This window comes from Felis catus, chromosome A1, assembly GCF_018350175.1.
Source record: "Felis catus isolate Fca126 chromosome A1, F.catus_Fca126_mat1.0, whole genome shotgun sequence".
Taxonomy (NCBI): Eukaryota; Metazoa; Chordata; class Mammalia; order Carnivora; family Felidae; genus Felis; species Felis catus.
In genome coordinates, this window is record NC_058368.1 from 93,025,518 (window position 1) to 93,048,437 (window position 22,920).

Sequence of the window (22,920 nt, forward strand, 5' to 3'; positions counted from 1 at the left end):
GCTCATGCAATACTATTACTTATTCACGGGGTCACTTTTACTAGGGTGAGCCAAGTGGCTCTTGCCTCATTAATAACCATACAAGGTAGATGTTATTTTAAATTTCTGTAGTTGAATAGACCTAGGCTGGGAGAGATTAAGTATCTTGTGCAGGACCATTTAGCTAGTAAGTGGTCAAGGCAGAAATGAAATCCAAGCTTCTCTGACTCCAAATTGTGTGTGCATTTCCTATGAGTCACACTATGCGATATTCTGAGCAGTTGGTTGATATTTAAAAGGCATGAACCAAAGCCACCCACCCGAAAGTAACTGCACCACTCAAGAGTTACTGTGCCTTAAATTCCAATACTTGAGATGCATCCCCTTTGAATTGTTTAGCTGCGCTCTCCCCGAAGTGTTTCAGTTAATGATCATTCTTTATCTTTTATAGACCTTCACACAGCACTTTAATGTGGATTAAATTAAACGTGGGCATACTTTTGCCTGTTCAAATGGGAGAAAACCCAGCTAACAGAGGCTTACACAAACCGGGTGAGCTATGGCTAGCTCAGTGGCATAAGATGTCGGGGCTGGTATTACTGTGATTCTTTTTTTTTTTTTTTTAATGTTTATTTTTGAGAGAGAGCATGAGCAGGGGAGGGGCAGAGAGAGAGGGAGACACAGGATCCTAGGCAGGCTCCAGGCCCCATGCTGGCAGCACAGAGGCCAGCACGGGGCTCAAACTCATGAACCGTGAGATCATGACCTGACCCGAAGTCAGATGCTCAACCGACTGAGCCACCCAGGTGCTCCAGTATTACTTTGATTCTTTTGGCCTTTTTCCTCAAGGTCACAAGATAGCTGCTGCGGACCTAGGGCATCCGTTCTTATTTAGGCTTAGAGGGAGGGAAGGAAGAGAGCAACGCCAGCCAGGTGTTGTTTCTATCCAGAAAAGCAAAGCCTACCCAATGAGTCTTCCAGCAAACTTTGGCTTCTGACTTCCGGTGAGAGCTGCCTCACATGGCTGTACACACCTGCAAAAGAGTCTGGGGACGTGGGTATTTCTGTAATGGAGATGGGCAGGGTAGGAGAGGGATGGGAATGACACCGGGTCAGCCAGTCGACAGTGTTGCCCGCAACATACGATCTACGTTCATTTTATCCTCCAAACCATTTTCAGAGGTGGCAAAGAACATTATCTCCATGTGACACATGATGGAAATAAGGTCCGTGAGGTTTGAATGACTTGCCAAGGTCAAAGGACAAGTTAGAGTATCTGGAATCTGAGCCTGGGTTTCCTGCATTCCAGGCAAGTTCTTTCTCTTCTACGCTCTTCGCCCAGGGAGGAGTGAGCAGTTCAGTGATTAAGACTTTGCTGCGTTGGTTCTGAAATCCTCCTCCCCGGAGGCAGAAATCTCTCTGTGCAGGAGGTTCCAAAAGCCAGGGAAAGGCTACGGGCTTGGGGTGAGGGAATGACAAGTACCAGTGCTGCTTGTTTCTTCCCAGTTTTGCTCGGGACTGGACATTGGACATGAATGCTGAACATAGCTTTTCTGTGTCTGCCTCCCACCGGTTCTGGGCTGAGGGTCTTGTAGGAAATTTCAGTGAGGCCATTGAAAAGACTGGTCTCTTTTCCCCTGTTTGTCCTTTGACCTAGTCTGGGACAGGAGGTTGCGGTCTAACTTCTGTGTTGATGGAGTCTCTCTCGGCCACGCTTTGATGAAGAAAAAGCCTCATTATTTGGCTTGCGTCTCTGGTGGCTTTTTCACCCGCCTTTATACAAAAGCTGGTTTCTAAGGAAGGGGCCTCTTTTTTGGATGAAGACATTTCCGTGTATTTTCTTCAGGGCCATTATCCTGCAAATATCCGAGTGCTGAACTTGGAAGGTCACAGTCCCGAGTTTTACGAAGGGTCCAGGCGACCCCGGCGGAAGGGAGGGGTGGGTACCACGTCCTGTTCCATGATGTAGCCTCTCCCGACCCCTCCTCTTCTGTGGCCCTTTCCACAGGCACTGTAACCATTCAGTTGCATTTCTCTGAGGGTTTTTAGTCTTTGTATCCACAGAGTTTGACAAATAGAAGCATTCAATAACTGAATGAGGAAAAAAAAAACTTGGCTTTATTGAATATTTGGTTTAAAGGTTAACCAAGAAAGCTGACTTATTTTTGTTCACGCTGCTGAAAACAGTTATGTAATGTAATGGTTCAAGGTTTCACCTTAGCAAGCAGAGCGTTTTGTTTATTTTTATTTATTTTATTTTATTATTTTGTGTGTGTGTGTGAGCAGAATAGATATAAATTGGATTCAGTGTGCTTGGTTCTGTAGGTCGTGGTGGTGACTGTCAGTTGCTACCTTCTAGTTTTGCACTTTTTCACATGTAGACTATTTGTTAGGATGTTTTCGAATGTCTGATGACCTCCTTTGTTCTCATTTTTCCTTCCTCTCGTGTGCCACTCATTGTCCTTTATTTTTATCAATTAACTTACATTTATTTATTCACATGGTTTTGAAATAGCTAAGTAAATGATGGTGCCATTAGAAGTCTCCTTTACATTTCTAATCCCCAGCTACTCAGTTTACCTCCCCTAAGCCATACTTAGCATTCTTTCTAGAATATTCTTTCAGAGATATTGTGTGCACATACAAAACTACCCAAGTAGTAGCATGTAGTTGTGTAATTTTTTAAACTCAGTTACTTCCAGGGGCGCCTGGGTGGCTCAGTCGGGTGAGTGTCCGACTTCGACTCAGGTCATGATCGCACATTCATGGGTTCGAGCCCCACATCAGGCTCTGTGCTGACAGCTCAGAGCCTGGAGCCTGCTTCGGATTCTGTGTCTCCCTCTCTCTCTGCCCCTCCCCCACTGGCCCACAGTGTCTCTCTCTCTCTCTCTCTCTCTCTCTCTCTCTCTCTCTCTCAGAACAAATAAACATAATAATAAAAAAATTTTAACTCAGTTACTGCCTCCATCATTTTCTTCAATTGTATATAAAAAATTTCCTCATCTTGTTTTTTTTAATGTTTATTTTTGAGAGAGGACACACACAAGTCGGGGAGGGGCAGAGAGAAAAAGAGGCAGAGAATCCAAAGCAGGCTCTGTGCTGACAGCAGAGGGCCCGATGTGGGACTCAAACCCACAAACCATGAGATCATGAGCTGAGCAGAAGCCAGATGCTTACCCGACTAAGCCACTCAGGCTCCCCCTCATCTTATTTTAATGTCATACTGTTCCATCTTGTGGAAGTCCCTAATGTGGCTACCCCCTCCCTTATTTGTGGATATTTAGATCAGTTCTAGTCTTTTGCTAATATGCAGGCAATGCTGTATTAAATGATCCTGTATCTTCACCGATCACATGTGCAAATATATCAGTAGGACAAATTTCAAATGGAATGGCCTGGTCAAAGAATATGTGTGTTTCCAACCCAGTAATTTGCCTTCTCAAGGGTCATGTGGATGTGCACTTCCACCTACAATGTATGACCGTAACTGTATCCCCATCCCGCCACTCTTCTAGTGTGTTACAAAGCTGTTTGATCTTTTTGCAACAGGACAGGTCAAAAAAAAAAAGGTATCTCATTTTCTTCCTATGATTAAAGTTGAGCATCTTTTTAAGAAAAAAACAATAGGTTGATGAGACATTTTTAGTTGCTTTTCCATGACCTTCTCTTTATGTCCTTTCCCCATTTTTCTGTGGATTGCTTGTCTCTTTCTTAAGGATTTGTAGGAACCTATATACCAGGGAAACAAGTCCTTTGTTGTGAACGTTTTCAGTTCCAATAACAGTTGTGAACATTTTCCCCACGTGGTATTTGTTTTGTTTTGTTTTACATTTATTCATTTTTGAGGGGCAGGGAGAGAGCACAAGTGGGAGAGGGGCAGAGAGAGAGGGAGACACAGAATCCAAAGCAGGCTCCAGGCTCTGAGCTGTCAGCACAGAGCCCGATGTGGGGTTTGAACCCACTATGAGATCATGACCTGAGCCGAAGTCGAATGCTTAACCAACTGAGCCACCTAGGTGACTCTTGATTTTGGCTCAGGTCATGATTGCGCTCATTGTGGATTCAAGCCCCACATCAGGCTCTGCACTGATGGTGTGGAGCCTGCTTGGGATTCATTCTCTCTCTCTCTCTCTCCCCCCCCCCCCGGTGCCCCTCCTATGCTCTCTCTCGAGATCAGTAAAATAAGCTTTAAAAAAATTATTACTTTGATAATATGTCGGGGCTGCTTCTCCCTTATTATTCTTCCTTTTCGGAGTTTCCTTTGTTATTTTACCTCTATTTGCTTTCTTTTAAAAAAAATTTTTTTTTTCAACATTTATTTATTTTTGGGACAGAGAGAGACAGAGCATGAACGGGGGAGGGGCAGAGAGAGAGGGAGACACAGAATCGGAAGCAGGCTCCAGGCTCCGAGCCATCAGCCCAGAGCCCGACGCGGGGCTCGAACTCCCGGACCGCGAGATCGTGACCTGGCTGAAGTCGGACGCTCAACCGACTGTGCCACCTAGGCGCCCCACTCTATTTGCTTTCTTAACAAATCCACGACTGTAGGTATTTTATTCAGTATCTACTTTTTAAGCACCACGTTTGTGCTGAGCACTGCCCTGGATTCTTTACTAGAAAGGAAATGCGGGATATGTAAGATGCTGTCCCAGATCAGACTGCAGAACTCAGAACCTCATTGAGGAGGAAAAGCACACACAGAAGGCAGCTGGGGCTTCTGCGTGTGAGCCCCTCGCTCTGGAGGGCTGGGTGAGCAGAAGTCCCCACGCCAGCAGGTGAGTTAATTGTGAGGAAGGTCTCTGTCACTAAGCTCCAGACCCTCTTCCTCCGAATGACCTCCACTGCAAGTTCATCTTGGAGAGTGGACTTCAAGGATAGGATATTTTGGGTATCAGAGCAGAAAGAAAACAGTTACATTGGGAAGCTCAAGCTTGTGGTGGGGGAGGGTATTTTCTGGGGACAGATTCTGTGTTATGCCTGCACGTAACGTTACTTGAAACCTCTGGCAAAGACCATTAACCATAGCTCTAGAATGCAAGCAGATTGAACCGTCGTCATGCATTGCCCCTAAAATCTTTCTCATTAGCATCAACGTGAAAAATGAGTATAAAGATGTCTTGGCATCCATCATTCTGATTACTCTAACTCCCCCACAAGCGAGCTTGAAACCCATCATATATTTTGATCATATGCAATATAATGGGAATATTTTTACAGGTGGATATTAATACACGACATGGAATCCGGTGTTGAATGGCTAGGATGTTAAGAATGTTTTCCATTTTCTCTATGGAAATATTATTTTGCAGTTTGGAATGACAGCCCTCACCCTTGACTCCTTACCGCACTTTCCTGTCTTCCTACTTGACAGATTGGCTCGACCTTCCATCTGCCCTCTGCACTGAGGGGTCCTTCAGGACTTGGCCTTGTGTCCTGTCCTTTTCTCTCCACTTCCTCCAATTTTCCCACTCATCTCAGAAAACGACCTAACTAGTGATACCTTCCAAGTTCATTCCCCCGGTCTGGATTTCTCTCAGTGACTTGCATATACTGCTACCTGTGTGGCGTCTATGCTCAGATGACAGTGGCCAACATAGAATCTTTGCTTCCCTCCTCCCCCCACCAGCCCACTGTACTCAGGAAATGGCATGGCCAGCCACTGTGTTTTCCAGAGTAGAAACTCAGCCACCTAGGATTCTTTTCTTTCTTTTATCACTCCCACATTCAGCCCCTCTGCAAGTTCTAGCAAGATCTGCAAACTATATCTCTAGCGCGCCCACTATCTCCATTTCCATGGCAACCCCACCCCCCCAGTCCAGGTCATGGGGATACTAACTGCAGCCAATCAGATGCAGTAGTCCTTCCTCCCCTGTGTCCTTGGTATCCCTTAAAGTGAAGATGAACCCTTCAAGCTGTAAACCAGATCATGCCATTCCTCTGCCTAATACCCTTCAGTGGATTCCTGCAGAGCTTGAAATGAAATCCAGTCTGGATACCGCAGCCAACAACGTCCTGCACGTCTGATCCCTATTTGTTTCTTTCAGTTCATCTCCTTCCACTCAGCCCCATGATCATTTAGTTTCAAACACCCTGGTATTCTTTTATTTCCTTAAGCACACTAAGCTTTACATTTTTTTTCTTTATGTTTATTTATTTGTGAGAGAGGGAGAGACAGAGCATGAGCAGGGGAGGGGCAGAGAGAGAGGGAGACACAGAATCCGAAGCAGGCTTCAGGCTCTGAGCTGTCAGCACAGAGCCCGAGGCGGGGCTCAAACTCACGAACCATGAGATCATGACCTGAGCTGAAGTCGGACGCTCAGCTGACTACCCAGCCACCCAGGCGCCCCAAGCACGCTAAGCTTTATAAAGCTCATGCCCTTTCCCTGTCCATTTCCCCTGCCTAGAAGGTTCTTCTCCTGGCTGTTGATGGGACTGGCCCCCCTTCTCAGGAACTTAGGCACATGTTTTCCCCGGTGCCCACATCTGCTGTCAACTCCAGTTTATTCTTCCCTGTTTCATCACTTGTTGGTTTTTCAGAGCAGTGTCCACAGACATAATTACTTTATCAAATTGCTTCAAGTCGGCTCTGTTGACTTTGTCTTTCTTTCCTGGTGAAAGTTAGCTTCTCAGAGCAGACCCTCTGTCTGCTGTAAATGCTGTTGTACGGCTAGCACGTAGCACAGTGCTTGGTGCACACTGAGTGTTGAGCACCCTGGATATTTAGCAAATGGATGAATAAGCAGCAGGTTAGGCTGGGGATTATCTGCAGAGTAGAATAAATTATGTTTGTTTGTTTGTTTGTTTCCTTAACCTTGGCTTTGAAATATGTAGCGTGATCAAATGAAGCCAAAATAAAACTCATTTGAGGTGTAGATGAAACCCCTTGTAGTAAAAAGCAACTATGTGATAGAAAGTTTTTCTGGGGAAGTTACTGAAGAAGAATGTTCTCTGGACTTCCTAGGGAGTTGCAAAATGATGTTGCTATAATGCCTTGGCATTTAGTAGGATGTGTTCTGTACACATTTGAAACATGGCATAGATTCACTTCACTTGTATTACGCTTTTGTATGCCCAACTTCCATGAACATATTTAATTAACATTAGGACCTATGCAGTGATTAGGATAGTCAGTATTAAATGAACGTAATAAGGCACTTCATTAGAAAGTACTTATTGTTCTCTGCAAGGTAGACGTGGCTCCTGTCCTCAAGGAGCCTCACAGACAAGTGGGGGTGATAATCTTGCAAGGAAATCCTTACTGTTCCTCTGTGGTATCAATAAGAGACATATACAGAAATCATGGAATAAAGGAGGGAGTTTTTAGATTTGGCTAGGGCACGCACAATGTCCTAGAAAGAAGTGAGCGTGGAGTCTTGGTGTTAAAGGAGTAAGAATCTGCTAGGTGGGAAGACTTTGCAGCCCATGGAGCAGAATGCACAAACACACGGAAGCACTGTTAAGGTACTGTGTTCTGGAATTTCTGCACCCAGAGGGAGATAAAGGTAAGGGGAATAGGTGCTGAAGTTGAAGAGATAGGCAAAACCAGATTGCAGAATGGGGGCCTTTGAATGGCTTCCATCTTGACAGCAGGGGGCTGATATAATTGATATTTTTACCAAGGTTATTAAAAGGTGGAGGATAGTTTTTGGTAGAAGGCTCTGGTAGTGGAGATAGAAGGCATAGAGGAGATCGTCCAGGAAGGTACAGAGTGAGAGAAGCGTCAGAGATGGTCCTCAGGAGAGTAACGGCACTTAGCTGGGGAGGGAGGAGAAAGGTGGATTTTTTTTAAGTTTATTTATTTATTTTGAGAGAGAGAGAGAGAGAGAGAGAGAGAGAGAGAGAGAGAGAGAGAGCGCACGAGCGAGCGCATGAGCATGAGTGGGGGAGGAGCAGAGAAAGAGGGAGAAAGAAAATCCCAAGCAGGCTCTCTGCTCAGCACTGAGCCCAACACGGGGCTCAATCTCACAACCATGAGAGTGTGACCTGAGCTAGTATCAAGAGTTGGACACTTAAAGGAAGGTGGATATTTAAGGAAAGAGAGATGGATCCTTTGGAGTGGCAGCAGATGGGGGTTGGGGGGAAGCCATATGTCACACAAGCCAAGAGATCTTTTTAAAAAAATTTTTTTAATGTTTATTTATTTTTGAGAGAAAGGGAGACAGAGCACAAGTAGGGGAGAGGCAGAGAGAGAGGGAGACACAGAATCTGAAGCAGGCTCCAGGCTCTGAGCCATCAGCACAGAGCCCTATGCGGGGCTCGAACTCATGAACTGCGAGATCATGACCTGAGCCATAGTTGGATGCTCAACCGACCAAGCCACCCAAGCGCCCCAAGAGATCTTTTTTAGGAAGGAAGGAATGATTAATGTCAGGTCAAGTAAGAATTAAGATGGAAGGACTGGATTTCATAATTAAGATGTGTTTACTGACCTTCCCAAGAGTCCTGTTAGCGGGCTGATGGTGGCAAAAGCCATGTGGGCACGCTGGGGGATGAAGGAGAACAGAAAATATCACCTGTGGCACACAGAGCTGGGAGTGGGGGTGGTAGGAGGGATTGGGGGAGGGGTTCTTCTTTGTTTCTTTTCCTTTGTTTATAGTGAACCATCGAGATTTGCACTAGCTGAGAGAGGAAGCACAGAAACCAGATTTTCCATGCAGAACTGGTTTGGGATATAGCATTGCTTTGGATTTTTCCTTATCGGAAAATAAGGGGAGAAGGATGAGATGTGGTGTGATGGTGGCCGAAGTAGAAAGTTGAGGGCATTTCTGATATTGAGGGAAAAGCATGGCCTTCAAGGGGAAAGGTGATTATTCAGAGTAGGCGCTAGGGAGGATGGGGGAATAGTCCTGTGTGAGGCTGTGGGTTCAACTGAGCCCAAAGGCACAGGTGGCCCCAGTCCATCTGCAACACCCTGGACAGCAGGTCTCGGCTTGGAGGTTACCGGGGTGGGCCCACCTGCATGTAACAGCAGGGAGGGCAGCTGTGAATGTGGTGAGGTCAAAGTTGAAGTCATGGGCACGAATGGCAGGAACCAGCCTGGTTCAGGAGGGGAGTAGCTGGGAGGTCTGAGGAGCAGGTGCATTGTGAGTGATGGAGGGAGGGCCAGTCCTGGAAAGATAGGAGGCTCTTTGGGAGCAATGTCAGAATTCTCCCATCTAGCTTGGCATTTCTTCACCAGTTACCTGGGAAGGTACCTGTGCCGTATTTATGCCGCTGTTGCCCAGAACAGAGCGTGGAAAGCCTGTCTTGGAATTACTCTCTGAATCTGTGGCACAGCTTAGGACTACCTGGAGGCTTGGTGACCCTGAGCCCTTTTGGGGATGGACTTGACATTTTGCCAAGTCATCCGGAGCTAAGTTGGGTGAAGAAAATAGACAATCAAGCTGGGTAATATCATTTTCAGTAGAAATGGAAATGTGGATTTAAATAATAGGATTATTTTTCTTATGTGACTTGTGCCACGCCCTGACAGCAGTTTCTAAAGAGGACAGTGACAGCATCTTTGGAATGTATATAGCCTCTCAGAGTGACTAGTTTGAGGGTGCATTCTTTTGGATGTAAACATCTCAAGAGATTTGGGGATCCCCGACACTCGCTGATACGAAGTTGAGCAGGCTTCTACCATTATATCCATATAATCTTTTTGTATCTGTTAGATTGAAATCCTTTATGTTAATATGGTATTGGAAGGGGTGAGACTCAACAAAAATATTTCTTTTTAAAAAAAATTTATTTATTTTGAGAGAGAGAGAGAGAGAGAGAGAGAGAGAATGCAAACACGTTCACCAGCGGGGGAGGGGCAGAGAGAGAGAATCCCAAGCAGGCTCAGTGCTGTCAGCACAGAGCCTGATGTAGGGCTTGATCGCATAACCGTGAGATCGTGACCTGAGCTGAAACCAAGAGTTAGACGCTTAACCGACTGAACCACTGAGGCATCCCTGAACAAGAATATTTCTGTAGTCAACTTGTCCTGCTCTGTATTTGCGACCTGTTTCTTTCCTGGAAACTGGAAAAAAAATGTCTTCATTGTCTACTAGCATTTGTTCAAACTTTGAAAGTCCCCAGCTGAAAACTTAGGATAAAGGCAACACTCAAGCCGTTATGTTGCCAAATGTAACTTAATTTGTTAAAATTCGGTATGTGTATGAGAGATTCAGCTGGCTGTCCATCTCCTCGAGGTCCCAGAAAGAAGTGTGGTACATTTTGCTGTCAGACTCCGGTCCTTGCAGAGTAACACTGATAGCATTATTGGGATAATAACATGGGGAAAAGCTATGCCTACAGAATAATTAAACTAGAAGGGGGGTTTGTAGCCAACATGGGAAAATCGCTTTCCTGACTCTACAAGAGCAGAGTAGCTGGGCTCCAACTGTAGAGCAGACGAGCCCTGCCCGCCTCCGTTGCGAGTCAATTACCTGAGAATGCACTGTTCTCATTTTGGGTGGCATTCCTCTCATGCTTTCTGCTTAAGTTGGCTACTTACCAAAAGGCAAAGAATATGTCATCTCTTAGTGGGGGAGCTCCACTGGCATTCTGGCAGACGGGTCTTTCTTGCGCGTGGGACTCCCAGAATTACAGCATGTGTGGCACCCCTGGCTTCCTGGCTCTAAATGCCAGGAGCCCCCACAAGTCGCTGTGCAGTCAGAAATGTCCCCGCACATTTCCAGATGATGCCTCTGATTTACAGACTCCTGGAGCCTGGTGGAGTCGTTTACCGAGAAGCCAGGGAAGATGCAGGAAACATTTTTTTCTGTCTCTTCCACCGTCTGCCTGAATGTGTGTCTATCTACTTACAATATCTATCTCTCTCCTTTTTCTTTGTTATTTTTTTTTCATTGTGGCATGAGGAATGACAGAAGTTGTTTTTTAATTTTTTTTCTTTGAGTTTATTTATTTTGAGAGATAGTACGAGCAGAGGAGGAGGAGGAGAGAGAGAGGGAGAGAGAGAATCCCAAGCAAGCTCTGTACCATTGGTGCAGAGCCAGATGCAGGGCTTAGTCCCATAAGCCACAAGATCATGACCTGTGCTAAAATCAAGAGTCTGATGCCTAACCTATTGAGCCACCCAGGCGCCCCAGAAATGACAGACATTTTTTTTAAAGAACTTTTATTAAAGAAAGATTGGAAGGGCGCCTGGGTGGTTCAGTCAGTTAAGTGTCCGACTTCAGCTCAGGTCATGATCTCACGATTCGTAAGTTTGAGTCCCACATCGGGCTCTGTGCTGACAGTGTGGAACCTGGAGCCTGGAGCCTGCTTCAGATTCTGTGTCTCCCTCTCTCTGCTTCTTCCCCACTCACACTGTCTCTTTCTCTCAAAAATAAATAAACATTTAAAAAAAAAGAATCCTTACAATATTAAAAAAAAAAGAAGAAGAAGGAAAGATTGGAAACAAATTAATAATCCAAGCAAAGGCTAAGGGAGAACAGAAGCAAAGAGAAGGTAGATCAGTAGGTGGAGAAGCCAGAAGGAATGTTTCTGCCACACTTGTCTGTGGTCCCTTGTGGTTTTCTCCCCAAAGTCAATTAAGATTTCCTATAAGGACGCTCATGTACAGTTGCGTTATAGGCCATAAACACCGCAGAGGCACCGTAAATAGATTTCACTGAGAACGTGGTTAGAATTGAGGAAGGGATTAGATCCAGACCCTTGATGAGGAGAACAGACTGTTCCTAAGGCAAGTCCATTCCAGCTTCATCAAGGATGGGGTGGGGTGCCTTGCTGATAGGTGCAACCCTTTCTTTTAAAATGATGTGACTTACACGATCGTCCAGGAGCACCGACCCCGGAATAACTTCAGCTCCTGTGTAGCAAGTTTCTCATTTTAATTTTTGCAAAACCAAGTTCTCCTTTTGCGCCAATACCATTTTCTAAAAATAGCGTACCTGGCTAGCATTTAAAAGTTAGAATCTTTACCTTGCCATGATTGCTAAAAAGTCACCTGTTATGTATTTTTAAAATCTGCACTAACACGTTGTAGACCGTTCATGCCATACTGAAGCTGATTTTCTACTTTATTTTTTCAGTTGTTCATGGTGGACAATGGAGCAGATGACTGGAGAATAGCCATGACTTATGAGCGTATTTTCTTCATCTGCTTGGAAATACTGGTGTGTGCTATTCATCCCATACCTGGGAATTATACGTTCACATGGACGGCCCGGCTTGCCTTCTCCTATGCCCCATCCACAACCACCGCTGATGTGGACATTATTTTATCTATACCAATGTTCTTAAGACTCTATCTGATTGCCAGAGTCATGCTTTTACATAGCAAACTTTTCACTGATGCCTCCTCTAGAAGCATTGGAGCACTTAATAAGATAAACTTCAATACACGTTTTGTTATGAAGACTTTAATGACTATATGTCCAGGAACTGTACTCTTGGTTTTTAGTATCTCCTTATGGATAATTGCCGCATGGACTGTCCGAGCTTGTGAAAGGTAAGTTTGTTTCTTTTCCTGAGAACGTAATTTGCCATATGGTGTCCTTGGAAGTGGGAGAAAGAACATGTTTTATTTAGACCAGAGGCACACATAGAGACTCACTCTTGAAAACTTTGGATTCTCCACTGGGCTTCTTTTAAATGAGCCTGACAAAACGTTGCTTAACAGTTTTGCTTACAGTAATGCCTCGATGATTATGTATTTTTCTTTCTGATTTGATCAGTTTTCAGTAGAGGGCTGTCTTTATAACCTGTGGCAAAATTTGGAAACCTACAAATCTTATAGGAGATTTCTGCCTGAAATGTGTGTTCAATGGTAATACCGAATCATGTTGGTGCCATATTGGTTATAGCATAGATTATTGTTGAGACAGAAATCCAGTGGAAACATTGGATTCAAGCTGTCTGAACTTCAAGGAATATCTCAGTGTGGTTTGTCAGTTGTAGTCCTTATTTATAATGGTGTTCATGGGATTGTTGATAAGGAGCTTATAGATATAATATTTGGTTTTTATTGAACTCAACAGTTAGTGAGACGGAGAAGTATTTGTTTTACTATATGAGGTGCTCTGGTGGTTTAAAGCTAGACACACATTCTCAGAATTCAGGAGTTTCCCAGTGAGGCTGACTGAATTCATTAGTAAATAGTGTCAGTGATATTAACCTTGTCATGTAACAAACAAACAAAAATAGATTTGTTACATAAATAGAAGGAACTCTATCATAATGACGGGAGAGATCTCATGTGATCTTGGTTGGGAAAATCCAACTTGAAATTAGCAATAGATAGGAGCAATAGATAGGAGCAATTTCATGGTTTATAGAACTGTTACATATTTGGATGTTCTTTGTAGTAACCAGATTTTTTTTTAATTTAGCTTTTGAAAGTCAAAGTTGTATTATATATATTATATTATATATTATAATATTATATATTACATATATTATTATAGATAGATAGATAAAGAAGAAAAATATCTGTGTGAGAATTGTTGCCAAAATAGCAAATCTATAATGCCCCTTCCCCATTTCGATTTTACAGAAACAATCACTTAAAGTTTATTGAGCCAGGTTTTTGGTAACTGCTTTTCATATTTCTAAATGATATTGCTTATTTTGCTACCACTAGATTTTTTAATCTAGATTTTTATGAAAGTTGGGGTTTGAGGGGTTTTTTCACACATGCACACCCCTTTCATGACTCTACCCCCAAAAGGGTAATTGCCATCTTCCCTATACATGCTATAAATGCCAATGATCTACATTCCACACTAACATTATTGAGTATATGATCTGCATTTGTAGTTGAACAGTATAGTATGTTGTTAGCATTTTGATTTTTATTTTCCAGAAATCACCTCCATTATATAAATGCTCTTCTGCTAGATTCGTGTATATTGAGCAATCTATCAATTTCAGCTTGAAAAACAATTCTTGCTTCTAACTTCCTTGTCCATCATGTTAGGGATGTCCTTTGGCTTCTTTATATGCGGCATATGCTTTATATGCTGTATATGTAAGTCACAAAATAAACTTTTTCTTAAAGTTTATTTTACTTATTTTAAGAGAAAGCATGGGAGGGGCAGAAAGAGGTGGGGGAGGAAGGGAGGGAGGGAGGGAGGGAGGGGGAGAGAGAGAGAGAGAGAGAGAGAGAGAGAGAGAGAGAGAGAGAGAGAATATCCCAAGTAGGCTCCATGCTCCAACTCACGAACCATGAGATCATGACCTGAGCCAAAGTCAAGAGTCAGACGTTTAACCAACTGAGCCACCCAGGTGCCCCTACTCTTTTTCTGGAACCTCATTTCTCCCTTTGTCTTTACTTATTCCTTCATTTTGGTGGAATTCTTCCTCCAGTAGCTTTTAAGAAAATGTGGGGGAGAGGGAGATTTTTTCCAGAGCCTACATGTGTATATATGGCCTATCTTGTCTAGTGCTTCTTTGATAACTGGGCTGGGTATGAAACTCTAGATTGGAAATCACTTTCCCTCAGAATATTGAAGTCTTTATTTTCTTGTAGCATCCAGGATCCAACAGTCTGATAGTATTCTCACTTTTTCATGCCCCCCCCCTTTTTTTTCTGGAAGCTTTTAGGATCATTGTTCTACAATTGCATCAGAGTATATCTTGGAGTGAATCTATTTTGGTCTAGAGTACTGAGAATTTAATTCCTGTTCACTCTTGGAATTAGTGTCCTTCAGTTCCTGTAAATTTTCTTGAGTTATTTCATGATTTTTGTTCCTGTGTTTTGTTTTGTGGATAACCTCATTTTTATCTTCCAAACTTTCTATTGGAAATTAATTTCTTTTTAATATATATTGATTTCCAGTGTCTCATTTTTGATCCCTAAATGCCCATTAAAAAAAAATTAGCATCATTCTTTTATTGTTAGAGGCATTGTTTTATTTGCCCAGAGATGTTAATGATAGCTTTTGAAATTTTTTCTCTTTGTATATGCATTGTTTCCCCAAAGATTCACTTTTGTGTTGATTTTGGCTTCTGGTTTTTTTTTTTTAATGTTTATTTATTTTTGAGTGAGAGACAGAGCATGAGTGGGGAAGGGACAGAGAGAGAGGGAGACACAGAATCTGAAGCAGGCTCCAGTCTCTGAGCTGTCAGCACAGAGCCCAATGTGGGGCTTAAACTCATGAGTTGTGAGATCATGACCTGAGCTGAAGCTGACTCTTAGCTGACTGAGCCACCCAGGCACCCCTTGGCTTCTTTTTAGGAGGTTTCCTTAAGTAGTTAGGTAGCCTCAGCTGTTGCTTGTACTTGCCAGTGAGGCACTCAGGATCTAAGTGATGGAAGTGTTTGTGCAAATCCAGAACTCTTGACTGTGGGCTTCACTGCAGGGACGTTTGGGCGGGGGTGGGGTGGGGCACAGAACACCATTTTCAGTATCTTTATGTATTTTCTCTTTCCTGAGCAATCTGACAGGCTCATGGGAAGTTAGTGTTCCTGTCCTACCATGAAGGTGCCAGCCTAGGTGATAGCATCGTGGAAACTGAAAGACAGGGCAGAGAAGAGGGCTCACCTGTTCATCTGTGAACCTTCTCCCTATGGTGCTTGATGCTCTGCAGTCAGCCCACAGATCTTGTGCTTTACCTCTCCTGACAGTAAACCTCCCGGCTTCTGCCAGGGTGGTGAAAAGGCACTACCAGTTGCACAGACTGGAGAAGGGAATGTAGGTGTCTACCCATGTTTACACAGAATTTGAACCTGTCCTTGCATTTAAAACTCCGTCCTGATCTCCACTTGCAGAGGTACTGGTGCCAAGGATTCCTGAGTATTTGGGGTGGGGGTGAGTGGTTGATTCTCAGAGCCAATATGGCTGCTGCTTCATGTTTCACCACTCCTGGTCTAGCGTTCTCCTTCCTCAAGTCAGGCAGGTCAGTTCTCATGTGGCAGTTGGCTTTTCAGCTCCCTTAATATTGTCTTGTCACTCCTTGCTGTCCTTCTGAGTTTAAGCTTTTTTGTTTGTTTGTTTCTCTTGAAATTATCTACAGTCGTGTTAATGGGATCCAGGGAAAGAGCCTAGGCCAGCATGTTTGTTGACTCCACCCGCTTTTACGAGAAATTCTGTAGTGACTAGGCTTTAACATCAAGTATCTGAATCTGTTTTAGAACTTGTCTTCCTAAGGATGGCATTTGAAGGATTGAAGTTATTTGTTTATTTATTCATTTATTTTTAATGTTTATTTTTCAAAGAGACAGAGAGAGACAGAGTGCAAGTGGGGGAGGGGCAGAGAGAGAGGGACAGAATCCAAATCAGACTCCAAGCTTTGAGCTGTCAATATGGAGCCTGATGCCGGGCTTGAACTCACAAGTGGTGAGATCGTGACCTGAGCCAAAGTCAGACACTTAACCGACTGAGCCACCCAGGTGCCCCTAAAGTTTTCTTTTTAAAGAAAAGTAGACTCTTTTATGGTAATGCTTTGTTAGCTCAGAATCAAGGTATTTAGAGGCTTGTGATATTTTCTGGAGCAGATGTGCCTGTAAAGTTTGAAGAATAAGTATGGAAAACGTTGGCTGATAAACCCATTTAGTTTATGAAGATTGCCCTTAGTTAGAAATGACACATAACAGCATAGTAATGTGGGTAGAAGCATAATTTAAAGCTTTTTTAAAGTTTTATTTATTTGGAGAGAGAGAGAAAAGGTGGGAGGGGCAGAGAGAGAGAGAGAGAGAGAGAGAGAGAGAGAGAGAGAGAGAACACCAAACAAGCCCCACACTGTCAGCGCAGAGCCCAATGTGGGGCTCGAACTGACAAATTGTGAGATCATGACCTGAGCTGAAACTTAACTGACTGAGCCACCCAGGCACCCCCTTTTTTTTAAAGCTTTTTTTTTCATAGTTTAACAGGATATACATCTGTACAAGTGGTTCTCTAGTGCATCTACTCTGCAAAGGGCCAGTGAAATAAAATAGCCTCAAAATTGTGCATGTGCCATACATGTTCTTTTCAAAAGTGGTCCATCTTAACTGTTGTTAGCTGTTCCTTTACTAAATTCAGAAGGCCTGAGGCGAACTGAGTCACATCTTCTTCGCAGCGTGCATGGTTTTTAACATGCTGAGGTCACTCGGTGACAGACCAGTCCTATGGTCATATCACTAGAAAGTGAAAGTTGCCTGTTTCCTATCAAGAATGAGAGTCTGTTGGGACACCTGGGTGGTGCAGTCGGTTAAACATCTGACTTAGCTCAGGTCATGATCTCACGACTTGTGAGTTTGAGCCCCCGCATTGGTCTCTGTGCTGACAGCTCAGAGCCTAGAGCCTGATTCAGATTCTGTGTCTCCCTCTCTCTCTGCCCCTCCCCACTCAATCTCTGTCTCTCTCTGTCTCTCAAAAATAAATAAACATTAAAAAAAAAATGAGAGCCTGTGGCCTGCAGTTACATAAAGGACACAAAAGTAGTATGTCAGGGAAGGGAGAGAGACCAGACTCGACCTGGGATGCTGGGATATCATTCCAATTGTGCCATGGAGGGGCGGTGCGGCCTCAGACCAACCAGCTCACTTCTTCCTGTCTTCATTTCTTTTCTGTAAACAAAATGGATTGGTAAGCTTTCCTCTTCCTTTAAAAAATTTTTTTTAAGATTTATTTATTTTTGAGAAAGAGAGAGAGAGAAAGAGAGACAGAGTATGAGTGGGGGAGGGTCAGAGAGAGAGGGAGACAGAGAATCCAAAGCAGGCTCCAGGCTCCAAGCTGTTGGCACAAAGCCCGATGTGGGGCTCAAACTCACAAACTGTGAGATCATGACCTGAGCCCACGTCAGACGCTTCACCACACATGCTTCACCGACCAAGCCACCCAGGAGTCCCGATAAGCTTTCCTCTTCCCAAGATAACATTTCCTAATTGTGTGAATATGCAAAGGAGAAGAAAATCATTAACCAGCTTTGTGATGGTAGATTTTCCCCACTTTTTTTTTCATTTGATTTCCCATTCTGCTGCACAAAAATCTCCAGATTGTGACTGGTAAGATACAGAGGAAAAAAAAGAAATTTGCCTTATTTTTTACAAAGTTGATTTTGATACAATGTCACCCACATCTTACACTTCTTAAATGTTTCCTTCCTTCCTTCCTCCCTCCCTCCTTCCCTCCCTCCTTTTGTGAAGTTTGCAATACCTCATACAACACACAGCTCTCCAGTATTCTTGGTTTGAAATTTGGATTTGAATGAACCCCACCAGGCCTGAGTATTCTCTCCATATTAAAGAAGGATTCACACCTAATAGAAATTCTCTTCTTAGTTAATTTGAACCAGTCCAGGAATATTTAAAAAAATGTTTTTTAATTTTTTTTAATTTATTTTTGAGACCGAGAGAGACAGCTCATAAGCAGGGGAGGGGCAGAGAGAGAGGGAGACACAGAAGCCGAAGCAGGCTCCAGCCTCTGAGCTGTCAGCACAGAGCCTGACGCAGGGCTTGAACTCATGGACTGTGAGATCATGACCTAAGCTGAAGTCAGGCGCTCAACTGACTGAGCCACCCAGGCACCCCAAGAATATTTTTTTAAAAGGAGAGAGCTTTTGAGAGAGAGAAAGAGAGAGAGAGAGAGAGAGAGAAGAAAATGGCTCTCTAGAGAAGTTTGCTTTGCAGATCTATCCCTCTCCTGCCACTGAGAACAGCACATCTAGAGATTTCTGGAAAATGTTCTGTACTAATGAGGGCATCCTGTAGGAGGTGTCTCTTCCTGGTGGTATTACTTATCCTGGCAGATCATGTACCTCTGATTTACCTGTAAGGAATAAAAACTCCTTTTTTCTTTGACTTATCTCCCACCCTCCCTCCCTCTCACTCTTCTTTTCCCTACCCCCCTCTTTTCAGAAAGGTAAGAAGAAACCGAGTGACAACCATCTGGCATCATTTCTGTAGCCTACATTAGTTAGGAGGGGGCTTCCCCAGACCAGTATCTTTTCTCCGTCTCGTTTTTGCTTTGCCCTTATGTTGGGGCAGATATCAAGCCTGGAAAGAACACTTTTCTTCTAATGACCAACCACGAAGTCACCACTTGAGCTAAAACCAACCCCAGAACACTTTCTGCTAAAACAACCTGGAAAGTGTGGCCTCGTGCTGTTAAGTGATTTCTTGTTCGTGCAGACTTAGGCTAAGGCATTTAATCAAATATATCGAGAGAACCTTCAGGAACATTTATGTCTTACAGGAAGTCTAAACCCCATCGCTTGGGGCCCCCGAAACTGGAAATTATCCCGTCATGTACTTTTTTTTTTTTTATTTTTTAACGTTTTATTTATTTTTGAGACAGAGAGAGACAGAACATGAACAGGGGAGGGGCAGAGAGAGAGGGAGACACAGAATTGGAAGCAGGCACCAGGCTCTGAGCCATCAGCCTAGAGCCTGACGCGGGGCTCGAACTCACGGACCGCGAGATCGTGACCTGGGCTGAAATCGTACGTTTAACCGACTGAGCCACCCAGGCGCCCCGTCATGTACTTTTTAAGGGTTCACTGTTTTTATAAAGAGCATAGGTGAGTGTTCAATCCAAAGTGTGCTTCACTGGACACTGTTTTTGAGGAGTGAGACCATATACTGTGGACCGGGGCTATATTACACAAAGGAAAGTGTCTTGCTGTGTTTCTTGTTTGTTTTGTTTTTAATTTTTTTGTTTATTATTTATTTTTGAGAGAGAGAGGGAGAGAGAGAGAAAGAGTAGGGGAGGGGCAGAGAGAGAGGGAGATGCAGAATCTAAAGCAGGCTCCAGGCTCTGAGCTGTCAGCACAGAGCCTGACACGGGGCTTGAACTCACAAAGCGGTAAAATCAGGTAAGATGACCTGAGCTGTAGTCAGACACTTAACTGACTGAGCCACCCAGGCACCCCTGTTTTGTGTTTTCTTTTTTCCTGCAAGAGTTCTCAGAGTGCATAAGATGTACAGGTGCACCAGGACAGTCCAGGGGGTAAAGGGGGCATTTGCTTGGCCACATCTTCTGGGAACCCGAGTTGACATGTCGACAACTGAAGTGTCAGAAAATGAAAGGGGTTTTTACTTTCCGCACAATATTCTTGTCCTTTTTTTTTTTTTTTACAGGTTTTATAAATGTGGGGGAGGGGGTCGAATTTGGGACAGAGAGAAAGGAAGGGTAAAGAATGCGGAGCTAAGAACTCTGGTGGCAGTGTTACCAGGCAGAGAAGCAGACACCAACAATCTGTAATAACGTAGAGATGGTAGGTGCTGTTTGTCACTGGAAACGCTTTGTTCGGTTAAGAAAGACACCAGTGACCCAATAAATACACTGTTCCTATTGATCTGATTGCTCTATCTCCAGGAGTGTTCAAGACTGCATTAACTAGTATGCATTACTTAAGAGGGAAAGTTTTCTAAAAATGACTTGAGAATGGTTTGCTCTTTTTCAAAGTGGGAAAATTGGACGGGCAAACAAGGGAACTTGTTTTGTATAGCTTCTTGTGAGCTAAAGTGCATTTTAGATGGATTAAGACATTCCTTTCACCACTAAAAACTGTTAAGTGAAAACAGGTTGGGCATTTAATTTTCAAATGATCAAAGACAGCCTGAGGAGTGGAGTTTCAGTTGTGTTGAGAATCGATTATTCAGGATCTTAAAAGCTTGTTTTATTTCTTTTATTAATCAAGTTAGACTTGTCTCTTTAAAAAAAAAAAGCTGTCACTAATAGTCTGCTACATTGCATTTTTTTCTAATTGCCTGGAAGATGATTTCTGAAATGCAGCTGAAACCTCTTTTTATTATGACAGTATATTGGGGAATATTACAGACAAGTTGTGTCCCACGGTAAAACTTGATCCAACATAAAACTTCATATAAAATAGCTGCTTTGAACACAAGGATTGGTTATGTCTTCTGATATCAGCATCAATGAAGGAGTCGATAAGAAAAGTCCTTTGCACGATGAGAATATCCTATTTTGTAACTACACAGGTTTGCAGACTTTTAGCAGCAATTCATAGAGGATCTATGATCTGGGGTTCCCCTTTCATTGAATGTTTGCCTGAATTCCATGTCATTTTTGTACATAGGGAGGTAAAACGGATACAGCCTTATTCCTGCATGGTAGCTGTTTACATCTAGGAAATTAATCAGCCTTGTGGTGGTTACTTTTTTGTGACCAGGTGTGAATCTGTTATTCTGAGATCATACATTGCCAACTTCCTCCCTCTAGAGCATGCTTTTTAAATAAAACAGCTTCAGGTTTCAATAGATGATGAACTATTCAGAATGCTTAAATGGTCTGGATTCTAATTTTCAAGTTTCTCATTTCAAAAGAGCTTTTAGTTTGCTTTGTTTTTTATATGCTATAAGCCAGATTTTCAAGAAGGAAGAGATTGATGGCATCTGAGAGTCTCATTTGTTCTATTTATTATTACTATTTTTAATTATTTACCTAGGATCCAATGCAAGAGAATGTGACATGAGGAGCTACATCTTTGAACACTTGCTCGCTTGCTCGATGGGCCATCCGTGATTTTATTTCATATTCTTTAGGAGATTCTCAGAAAGGTCTACTCTTTTCTAAGCCCTGACCATCAGCGATGGCTGATTTCCTGTTGATTTCCTTAACTTTGAAGCATTTTACTTGTGATCAGGTTTCTTCAGTAGTTGTCAAAGTGATCATAAAAGATCCATTGCAGTGCTGCGGAAGCATCCAACGGGCATCTTGATTGATCACAGTGTATTAGATAATTAGATTATTTCTTACCACTTAAAGCTTCGGCCGCTGCTAAGTAAACTCTAAGCATTTCATCAATGGATTTGTAATTTGTGGTTGATGGTAATGTAATACTTTGTAAACTTAGCCTTCCAGAGTCTGATTCATACATACGGATATAGCCTTTTCAGACTCATAAATGAGTCACAACTTTAAAATGGGCCTTTTCAAGTTATAAAAGTCAGCGGTTTGAAAGCATTCATCATCCATCTGTGACTTGCAAAGCATCAGTGCTCGGTATAATGTTTGCCAAATAAATTGGTCATTAAAGTCTTATGGAAAGAAAAGCCAATACTTTGTCAAGCTCAATTTTTTTCATTCCTCCATAGATAGGGTTTTTGTTTTTTGGGTTTCTTTTGTTTTGTTTTGTTTTTTGTCATCTTTTTGTCTGTGTTTGTTTTTGTTTTTGACCTGCCTTCTGAGAGAACAATGAGAAATTAATATTTATTGACAAGATGCTTGGAGATCCTGGTTTGAACAGTATGGTTTGAAAATACCAGCAGTGGTTATATTCAAGCAAGAAAAACAAAAGAAACAAGCAAAAAACAAGACGCCAAAAACAGCTCAGGAATCCAAACTCACTGATCTTATAATGATTTTATTATAGTCCCTCCCCCCACCATCCTGACATTCATGCTGATGTACACATTTAATGGTCTATGGGTCCTGAGTGTCATCTGACTTTGGAAAATCCATACGGTGTATTAGGGTGTGTGTATGCAGTCCTGTGCAGCTTTCTCATGCCCTTGAGCTTCAGAACCACTGTGCCAGATAAAAAGAAAGACCATAAAGTCTAAATGTAGATGCCCAAACATTCAAGCTATTTTGTCTTTAAGAAAATTAATATATTTCTTAGATATTATAGTGAGGCTCTATTGGAGAAAACTCAACTTTTCCCCAGTTGCCTGAAGGAATATGTATGTTATTTTTTCTTTTAATATCCTCTGGGGTGCCCAGGTGGCTCATTCGGTTAAACATCCAACTCTTGATTTCGGCTCAAGTCATAATCTCACAGTCGTGAGATAGAGTCCTGCGTTGGGCTCAGAGCCTGCTTGAGATTCTCTTTCTCCCTCCCTCTCTGCTCCTTCCCTACTCATGCTCTCTTTCTCTCTTTAAATAATAAATAAATTTATAATTTTTATTTTTAATGTTACCTTATTACAAAATAGCTTTAAAATAGCAAAAGAAATTGGAGAAAAGAAAAGCACCTTTGCATTTAATAAAATATACAAATTTTGCGAATTTCCAGAGCTTGGACAAATCTGCCTTCTATCCTAACAAACTTTCATAGCCTT

At 42.8% G+C, this 22,920-nt stretch overlaps 1 protein-coding gene across 3 annotated transcripts in view; it reads left to right on the top strand.

The window, feature by feature from the left end:
- Positions 1–22,920, top strand: part of KCNN2 (potassium calcium-activated channel subfamily N member 2) — a 472,189-nt gene that overhangs the window by 348,569 nt on the left and 100,700 nt on the right. For all 3 annotated transcript variants that reach the window (XM_019830963.3, XM_003980701.6, XM_045057670.1), the window contains exon 6: positions 12,003–12,421. In XM_019830963.3, the coding sequence (XP_019686522.1) occupies positions 12,003–12,421 (419 nt within the window). The remainder of the gene's footprint in view (positions 1–12,002; positions 12,422–22,920) is intronic.